At 37.1% G+C, this 10,712-nt stretch overlaps 1 protein-coding gene across 1 annotated transcript; it reads left to right on the forward strand.

The window, feature by feature from the left end:
- The first annotated feature begins 2,011 nt into the window (after positions 1 to 2,011).
- LOC141109976 (chemerin-like receptor 1) lies at positions 2,012 to 7,807 on the forward strand. The gene is made up of 2 exons (XM_073601224.1): positions 2,012 to 2,942; positions 7,590 to 7,807. Exons 1-2 carry the CDS (start codon positions 2,012 to 2,014, stop codon positions 7,727 to 7,729), a joined length of 1,071 nt encoding a protein of 356 aa, XP_073457325.1. The 3' UTR covers positions 7,730 to 7,807.
- The last annotated feature ends 2,905 nt before the right edge of the window (positions 7,808 to 10,712 follow it).

Raw genomic sequence — 10,712 nt, forward strand, 5'->3', positions numbered from 1 at the left:
TCTGGCAAAATTATTCCTATATACAGATTCAAAATTGTGTGTTTAGCTGTTTGCCTAAGATTCAGGTTGAGACTCTCAATTCTTTGTGCTTCTACAGTTTTTTCTGCTACAAAAGCAGTACAGCTAGACCAATTTGTGGAAGATATCTGTATGAGAAGCTCAGTTGTCATTTAGTGTTCTAGTGATCCCACTGTAAGCAACAACTATTTTTTTCACATCCTATCCTCTTTGATGACTAAGGAAAAGCTTAGCTATAATGTGTGCCAAAGACATATTCCATGTCGGGGGGTGATGAGCAATGCTAAACTTCACTTAATTCCCTTTACCCATCATTTTGTTTCTTTACACAACACGGGGCTCTACAACACTAAAGATAAAGTCATATAAGTAACTTGAAAAATTCTTTATTATGCAGAAGCCATATCTAAATCTTATCTTATCATACAGAAGTTTGGTTTTCTTTCAGACACACAACTTAAACCTCTCATCCCAATCACTTTATTATCAGATAACGTCATAGTCACGTCTTAGACCCAAAAAGAGTCCCAATATACTGAGTGCATACACATTACTGAGCTGTGCTGGAGATAAACACACAGAAAACTTCTACCAGAAACAACACAACTTCAGGTAAGGACAATAATATCATAAGAAGAGTACAGAGGGGATTGTAATGGTTCTTTAAAAGATTGTGGAGATCTGTTGAGCAAAGGCAATGTTTTCTATAACATTCCATTAGGTGGGTAAGTAATACCTAGTAAGTAGTGATCAGATAGACTTCATTTGCTGCATGAAAATGAATATTGTATGGTGAGGCTGCAAGTCTCTTGAATTTTTAAATTACATTCATTGGGAAATATTTTTATAGTTTCTTGTTTCTCTAGGAATCTGTAGACAGAGTGTGTCATCGATACTAACATATTTAGCTGTAGATTACTATAGGTCTACAGATGTAAAAAGAGTCCTATGGAGACAAACATCTAGGATTCTTTTTACATTGTAGTACATTGGCTGGATTAGAATGATATATCATTTACATATGAAAATTAAGAGATTGCTCTCTACAAAAATTAGATAAGCATTATGAATATCAGATAGCATATTTAAGATTTTAACGTATATTGAAAGTAAATGCTTTCTTTAAGAGTGGTATGCATTGAGACGCTTGAGAGGGGATATGATTTCAATTTATAAATACCGTACTGGTGACCCCACAATAGGGATAAAACTTTTTTGCGGAAGGGAGTCAAGACACGTGGCCGCTCATTAAAATTAGAAGAGAAGAGGTTTAACTTTAAACTACGTAGAGGGTTCTTTACTGTAAGAGCGGCAAGAATGTGGAATTCCCTTCCACAGGTGGTGGTCTCAGTGGGGAGCATCGATAGTTTAAAAAAACTATTAGATAAGCACCTGAACGACCTCAACACACAGGGATATACAATGTAATACTGACATATAATCACACACATAGGTTGGACTTGATAGACTTGTGTCTTTTTTCAACCTCACCTACTATGTAGCTATGTAACTATTATGAACATTGATTAATTTTATAGGTTTAGTTCTTACTTGATCAGCTGTGAAATCAATTGCCATAATTCATTACCATTGCCTTTTATTTGCTTATTGTGTGATTTTACAAAATGATTTGACATTACACCATTGATACATTTTTATGTTGGGTTTACTGTATTTTCCATAAATTGAGTTAGCACTCTTGTATTGGGGATTCTAGAGTGTATTTAGGGGTTATGGTGAGATTATTTCCCTTTAAAATCCCCCTTAATGATAAATAAGTAAAGATGTATATATGCCTTTATTATTTTGTTGACTTTGTGCTTTGCTTTCTTTCTTATCTGACATAAAAATTGTTCATAAAAACACATTTCCAGGGGAATTTTCCCCCCGGTTGGTTAGAATGTTTCTTCACAAATCTCAGTGTACCTTTGTTACATATTTCTTAAATCGTGTTCATTTTGCAGAGCATCAAACTTAATATCTGAGCCCTGACATGTCTGGAAGTATGGAGACCAACACCACCGAGGAAATTCACACAGATCAAAAATTTTATACAACTTTGCTTAAAATACTCAGTGTTTCAGCCATGGTGGGTTTATCAGGAATATGTTTGCTGGGAATAACTGGAAATGGTCTGGTCATCTGGTTTGTTGCCTTCAAATTGAAAAAGACGGTCAACTCTGTTTGGCTCCTAAGTTTAGCTTTTGCTGATTTTACCTTCTGCCTTTTCCTACCCTTAACTGTCACTTACATTGCACTTGACTTTCACTGGCCATTTGGAACCTTCATGTGCAAGCTTAGCCATTTTGCATTATATCTGAATCTGTCTGCCAGTGTCCTACAACTCACCGTCATCAGCATTGATCGCTGCATCTCTGTAGTCTTCCCTGTTTGGTGTCGGAACCATCGCACCGTGAGACTGGCTGTGAAAGTCGTTCTTGCACTTTGGATTATATCTCTTCTACTCAATGCATCTTACTTCATATATACAAATACATATGATGTCAATGATACCATTGTGTTTTGTTATGTAGATAAGTTAATGCACAATACACAAGTTATAATAAGATTTATCCTTCTGTTTGTTATACCTTTTACCATCATTATAATCTGTTACACTGTCATCTTTTTGCGTATTCAAAGAAATCGCAGAGTAACATCTACCAAACCTTACAAAGTGATTGCAGCCGTCATCATTTCCTTCTTTATTTGCTGGTTTCCTTACCATGTATTTTCTATCATGATTTCATACGGAATGCTTAATGATCTCTGGCTTGTGCTTTTGATAGGCTTTGTCATAACACGCTCATTGGCATACTCAAACAGCTGTGTGAACCCTCTTCTCTATGTCTTCATTGGCCAAAACTTCCAACAAAAATTCTGGAGCGCCATTAAATCTGGTTTTGAGAGAGCTTTCACCGAGGACACCAACCTGACAGATCCAAATAGACACGGATTTTCACCTGATCATGCCATAAGCCAAATGTGATAGAGATATTTCAACACTTATTAATAGATGATGTGGCAATGTTTGCAAATGTATATGCTTTATTTATAAAAATAATTGTGGTTAAATACTCTAGGAGCCTGATAGACATGTGAAGTTTGTTTCGTTACGAATTTGAATAGTACCGAATTTAAACTAATCGGAAATAATGGAGAAAAAAATTGTACAGAATTCGAATTGATTCAAATTGTTTTCTAATCAATTTTGAATAGTTTTCGAATTCAAATAGTTTTCCCAATTTCCAAAGAGAATAAAATATAATTGAAAAAAATTAATAGAATAGAAAAGGATATAACAGAAATTAAAATAATAGACTATATTAGAGTAAAACTGAATAAAATAGAAAAGAAAAGAATAGAAAAAAAATTGATAGAATAGACTATAATAGAATAGAAAAGAATAGAATTAAAAAAACAATAAAATAGAATAAAATAGAAAGAATATAACCATTTCCCAAATAGAATTAAATAGAATTTTGAATAGAATAGAAAAAAATAGATTAAAATAGGATGATAGGTATTTTCTTTCTATTCTAATCTATTCTGTTGCTTTTTCTATACTATTCTCTTATTTTCTATTCTATTCAAACTCAAAGTTATATTCTATTCTATTGTTTTTTTAATTATAATCTTTTCTATTCCATTTGAATTTCAGAAGATGGTTATATTCTTTCTGTTTTATTCTATTCTTTTTTAATTCTACTCTATTTGTTTCTATTCTATTCCATTCTATTCTGTTCTTTTATTCTCTGTTCTATTTTTTCTGTTTTACTCTATTAATTTCTATTATTTTATTTTCTGTTATATTTTTTTCCTCAATTATATTTTTTCTATGCTATTACATTATTTTCTATTCTATTTTATTCTCTTTGGAAATTGGAAAACTATTCGAACTTGAAAACTGTTTGAATTTCGAAAATTTTTCGAATTCGAAAACTATTTTAAATTATTTTATTTAAAATTAACAAGATATGTCATAGATTAGACTTTGTGACACTAGGCTGACTATTTGGGTTCATCTTGGTCACTAAGCAAACATTTTTGGAGAATGAAGTTAAAATCCTTACATTTATATTTATATATCAATCCTCAACTATCAATTGCAGAAAAATAAAATCAAAGAATTCCAGGAGGGTATACAAACACCATTTTAACATTAACTATAAATGTATAATCTTTATAGGTGTATATGAGTATAAGTAGACAGGGTAGGTCTTTCTCCCCTCTTATTAACGTACATACAAAGCATTGGTGGTAATATGGATGCTTATAAAATGTATTTTATGGTTTTTAATGATTTTTTTTTTTTGTGCAGTGTTTCTATTAAACATTGAAACTCGTTATTTGCTTATAATGGATAAGTGGAACTTTCTTATGGCACTTGGAGTCTTTTTATAGATAAGTGTATTATTAGTTCAGTGTCCATTATCACTGTTTTAAATTTGGATATACATTTTTGAATTAGTTTTGTGTAATAAAACAGATTTCATTGTAACAATTTATATTAGACATGTGCACTGCCGAAAAATTTGTTTGTTTCTGTATAATTTGTTTTTTGGGGTTTTTTTTTAGTTTTTCGGGTCATTCGTTATGATCGCAATTCATAAATTCGTGAATTCGTAAAATCGAAAATTCATAAATTCGTGAATTTGTAAATTTGAAAATTTGAGAATAGGAAAATCTGAAAATTCAAAAGAATAACTAAACTAACTAACTAACTAACTAACTAACTAACTAACTAACTAACTAACTAACTAATAACAACTAACTATGAAATTATAGGTTTTGGAATTTCCTTTCAAATTTGTCTGTTAGTGAACGTAACGAACACAAATTTATCCGAAGTTGCGAATTATCTGAAAATACAAACGCCACATCTAAACAAATGGAAAAGAACAAAATAATAATAAATAATATTAATAATAAAAAGTTTTTATTATTATTGTTATTTATTATTATTAATTTGTTACTTTCAAATCCTTTAGATACAGCATTCGTTATTTCGGATTCTCAACTTCGGATAAATTCGTACTCTTTACATTCACTAACAGACAAATTTGAAAGAAAATTCCAATACCTATAATTTAATAGTTAGTAATAGTTAAATTATTATTAGTTAGTTATTATTTCAGATTTTCTAATTTTCAGGTTTACAGATTTTCAAATTTACAATTTTCCGAATTTTCGAATTTACAAATTTAGGAATTAACAAATTAAGGAATTTTTGATTTTAAGAATTTACGATTTTTTGAATATTCAAATTTATGAATATTCGGAAAAATTTGTTAAATGGGTTTTCGGAAATTTGGATATTTCCTGAATTAACAAATTTGTCGAAATTCATTAAAAAACTAATTCGCAACAAAAATTACACATGTCTAATTTGTATAAATGTGTATAACCTCTTGCCGATCGCCTCACATATGAGTACAGCTGCAGAGCGGCTCTTCTGGGCTGAATCGCTTACCTAGTACGCAATCCAACACATCTGGGTAGGGGGTGCACGAGCGCCACTGCCGCTGCCATGCCAGATGGGCTGTGATTATTCACAGCACAAACTGATCAGCTGGGGCCAGTGATTGACCACCAGCACCCGCTGATCGGTGAGGAGAAGGACAGGACAGAGCTCTGTCATTGTATACAATACAGAACTCTGTCCTGTCAGTGGAAAAAAAAAAACAGCACATGCCTTAGTAAAAGCACCTCACGGTAAACACACCAAGCGCTGTTAGACCCCTTTCACATTCACAGCACCGCCGTGGTTAGCGTTAAAACGCCGCTAGTTTTAGCATTTTTTGGACACTAGCGGGACGCTTTTAACCCCCCGCTAGTGGCCAAAGAAGAGGTTAGATGCGTCCAAAAAGCGCTGCTGCCAAAGCGCTTTGCAGGTGCTTTGGCAGCGGTGCCCATTCATTTCAATGAGCAGGAGCGGTGGAGGAGCGCTCCTCCACTGCCCCAAAGATGCTGCTTGCAGGACTTTTTCTAATGTCCTGCAAGCGCACCGCCCCAGTGTGAAAGGGGTCTAAGGCTCACATTTATCACTTATCACTGTTAACCCCTTAATAGCCAGTGTCATTAATACAGTGACAGTGCATATTTTTAGCCAGTTCACTCTATTTGGGCCTTAAGATTCATTCTGCATTAAAAAAAACAAAATGGAAGGCGCGCCCACCTAGTGCATTACCAATTCATAAAAGTGGATACTGACAAAGGCAATGAGCCATAAAAATACAAAGTGTATGGACATGCACAGGAACACAACACGGGGTACAGCTGCAATGTTTCGGGGGGCGCACCCTCTTCCTTAGAGCCTAGCTTTTATAAAAATAAATAAATGACTATTAAATTATCATTGGTAATGCAATAGGTGAGCACGCCTTCCATTTTGTTTTTCTTGTAGTTTCCTCTGGATTACCCCATCTGAAGAAGGCAGCATCCACCCAGTCTTGGGATACCATTTTACTACTACTATACCTGTTGCCCTCTACTTCAGAAGACCTTTTCGTGGTGGAAGTGACTGTGTTTTTTCTTTCTGTATTAAATTGTATTGTAACTGTACTGTCTGCCCTTGAGATGTAAAGCACTGCGCACACTGTACAATACAATACATTTTATATCAACAACTGGTCCACCTTTTAAAATCCAGAGGGGTCACACAGTGCCTTGAGCACCAGGTTTTTTCTCTTGTATAGTGGAACCTTGGATTACGAGCATAATCTGTACCAGGAGAATGTTTGGAATCCAAAGCACTCGCATATCAAAGTGAGTTTCCCCATAGAAGTTGATGGAAACGAAGATAATTCCTTTCGCATTGACTTCTATTGCATGCAATACCACATGTGGCCAGAGGTTGGGGGTGCCAGAGAGCCTCGGAAATACTCAGGGACAACTCTGCTGAACTCGGAAACCTTCAGAAAGGCTCAGAAACACTCGGGAACAGAGTATTTAAGATTGTTCCCGAGTATTTCCGAGTGGTTCCGAGTATTTACGAACGGCTCTGAACAATTCCAAGTGTCACCAGCGCCCCCGCACCTCTGCCCAAATGCAGTACTGCACACCCCGTTAGCTTGAATTCTGCTCGTTTTGCGAGACAAGACTCGCAAACCGAGTCAGGATTTAAAAAAAAAAATCTGTTCGTCTTTCAAAATGCTAGTTAACCACGTTACTCGTTAACCAAGGTTATACTGTATGCTACATTGGATGAGAGGGACCATTTGTGGTACACACACTGCTAATCCCTGCTCCATTATTAGCAAGTAAGAATTACATCAGATAATTTCACAGGGCAGTAAGTCTAAAGCCTCGAACACACGATCAGATTTTTGGACAAACGTTCATACATTTTTTTGTTGCATGCCAATCTGTTGTAGAAAGTGAAGATGTTACTCACCACACGAAAATTCTCAAATGACAGAATTCAACTTCAGTAATGACTTAATGTGTTAAATAGTATTCTTCAGTTTCTGAGCATGTGTAGTCTTGCTTTTACCATTTTTTTGTTGGGGACGAAAACCGTATTTATCAAACGAAATTCAGACGTTGTGTTCACATTCGCCAAAAATGTTATAGTCTGCACATCCAGATTTTGTCGTACGAAAAATCGTCTGAAAAATCGGAATTGGCTGTCACAAAAGCACCATACCAAAGAAAATTGGCAGATCTTTCGTCGGATGAAGTTTTACTTCCGATTTTTGTATCGCCTTAACACTATAATCCTGCCTGCAGGAGCATCGGAGTAAGCTCATCTGTGTGATTCTCCAATCACAGGTTGAGTCCTTGACCAGGCCCCATTGCTATGCTTCACTTAAAGAGGAAGTAAACCCTCATGTTTTTTAACCTTAATATATCCTATGCATTAAGGTGAAAAAACACCTGGCAGTCACTGGCCCCCCAGCCCCCCATTTTACTTACTTGAGCCCCTTCATCTCTTCTCTTGATAGCAGCCCATTGGCTCACGCTGCTGTCAATCAAATCCAATCAAGAGCGCAAGGGTGCCGGGGGGTGGGGCCGAGTCTGGCATTCGTGTCTGTGGACGCAAATGCTGGACTCAGGAGCGTGCCCGGAAGGTAACCCCCTCAGGAGAGCGCTTCTCCTAGGGGGTTATCTGATGTGGGGAGGAGCCGCAAGAGCCGCTGGGGGACCCCAGAAGACGAGGTTCAGGGCCACTCTGAGGAAAACGAGCTGCACAGTGGAGGTAAGTAAGCCTGTGGAGATGATGTAGGGTATGCAAGTTTGCAAAGGGAAGTGACCTAGGGATTATACGGGCATAGGAAATAGACCAGATCTTGAAAAAGGTATAATAAGGTAAAAAAGTACAAATCTTATTTAAATACACATAATCATAAGCTTAGTACACAGATAAGAACACCTAAAAGCAATACACTAGGACGCAAACAGCAAAAAGTTCTCAAGATTGCGTCCTATTCTATATTATGCAGAAGTCATATCACACCATAGCGCAGGATTTCTTACAATTTAAAAAGCTAAAGGAGCATGACAGAGCTATTTCAAAAATTATTTAGTGATGGTTTGTCAACAATTGCAAATGAAAGTGAATTTATTTATAAAAATGAATGTAGTTGAATACTCCCCGTACACACGATCAGACTTTCCGATGGGAAATGTTCGATGACAGGCTGTTGGCGGTAAATCCGACTGTGTGTATGCTCCATCGGACAATTGTTGTCAGACTTTCCACCAACAGATGTTGGCTATCAGGTTTTCAAATTTTCCGCGGACAAATGTGTGTTGTCGGATTTTCCGAGCATGTGTACACAAATCCGTCGGACAAAAGTCCAAAGTACAAACACGCATGCTCGGAAGCAGAAGCGGTTGGTCTTGTAAACTAGCGCTCGTAATGGAGACTTAACATTCGTGACGTGGCAAATTATGAAATCTCGAAATGCAGCGCACAATTCTCTTCTTCTTTAATGGGATAATAATGAAGCTGCTTTGCTGGTGATACTGATGGAGTTATTGCAAATGAATTTTCAAAGGCTTTTTTTTTCTAGTGATATCAAGAATAATATTATTATACTTTTTTTTTATATTTGGGCAAGTTACCACAACATTATTATCCTGTAGTTTTTAAGATCAAAGATACAACTATGTTGGTGTCCCTTGTTAATTTTACATTGTATTTTTTTAAAAATGTAACTGCCTACTCCCAAACTATCATTTGAAGTAAAACACATAGCCAAGTATTATTCTACACATTTTTTTAAATTATGAATTAAAAAAAGGAAACAAATAAAATTAGACATGCTATCTGCCAATAGAACTTAACCAAAAAGTGCATTCTATGCATCCAAAAATATAGAAAATATACCAAATCAAATCATTATTATTCAACCAAAAAAATAATGTCAAAGCAATAACTTCAAGGCCAATAATAAATAACACATTATCTCCTCCGAATCCGCAACATGTCTGGTTGACAAACTGCCATTCAGGAACGAACTGAAAAGCACAAAATGAAAAGCGCAAACTGAAAAGCACGAAATGAAAAGCGCTAAATGAAAAGTGCGAAATGAAAAGTGTGAAATGAAAAGCGCGAATCAACACTCACCAAACTTCTACTAACATGAGATTAGCAGAAGGAGCCCAAAGGGTGGCGCTAAAGAGCTGAAAAACCACATAGTACATCTAGTACGTCACTACGTTCGTAATTGTTGGCCAACAATTGTGTGGCCGTGTGTATGCAAGACAAGTTTGGGCCAACGCCCTTCGGACAAAATTCCACGGTTTTGTTGGTCAATAATCTGATCGTTTGTGTATGAGGCATAAAGGCCTGATTAATGTGTTTTGACATCCTAATGGACAGGAGATAATCTGTATTGATAAGGGGAGCAATGAGCAATGCTAAACATCCCTTCATTCCCTTTCCCCAGCATATTGTTTGTTTACACAGTACGGGGCTCTACTTGCTACCCGGGCTATAGCCAAAAGACGGTCTTAAATGCGTCCATGGACGTCCTCACGAGCAAGCGCTGTCTGCGCATCCCTGCGGGTCGCACAAGGCGCACTCTGTGATCACCGAGTCTATGAGACTCAGCTGATAACAGATCAGAGTAAGGGGTCAATCCTGGCCCCTTACTACATGATCAGCTGTCAGCCAAAGCTCGGTAATCAGTATTTTCTTTCCCTCACGCTGTCAGCATAAGGGGAAAAAAAAGCAGATCGCCGGCTTCTGTCAGAGGGACATCGGTCCCTCACACAGAAAGCTGCAGCTGCATTTTCTGTGCCCACCAGTGTCAGCTGCCAGCAACCACTGTGCCACCCCCCAGTGCCACCTACCAGTGCCCACAGTGCCACCTACCAGTGCCCACAGTGCCACCCATCAATGACCACCTGTGCTGCCAATCAATGCCCATCAGTGCCTCATAATCAGCGCCATAGATCAGTGCTGCCTATCAGTGTCACCTTCAAGTGCCCATCAGTGTCACCCATCAGTGATCATCAGTGCCACTGATCAGTACCGCTTATCAGTGCCACCTATCAGTGCCCTTCAGTGCCACCCATCATGGCCAACCATCAGTGCCCATCAATGCCACTTCTCAGTGCCACTTCTCAGTGCCATCTATCAGTGTTGCCTCAACAGTGCTTATCAGTGCCACCTATCAGTGCCCATCAGTGCAGCCTCATCAGCGCACATCAATGAAGGAGAAAAATTACCTGTTTTCAAAATT

The sequence above is a fragment of the Aquarana catesbeiana genome, linkage group LG10 (assembly GCF_042186555.1).
Source record: "Aquarana catesbeiana isolate 2022-GZ linkage group LG10, ASM4218655v1, whole genome shotgun sequence".
In the NCBI taxonomy this organism is placed as follows: Eukaryota; Metazoa; Chordata; class Amphibia; order Anura; family Ranidae; genus Aquarana; species Aquarana catesbeiana.

What these genes read in the sequence shown, in the direction of transcription:
- LOC141109976 (XM_073601224.1), top strand. Translation starts at nt 2,012, where the DNA reads ATGTCTGGAAGTATGGAGACCAACACCACCGAGGAAATTCACACAGAT. An exon ending in TGAGAGAGCTTTCACCGAGG is followed by an intron (nt 2,943 to 7,589) that starts ACACCAACCTGA and finishes GCCAAAAATGTT; the next exon opens with ATAGTCTGCACATCCAGATT.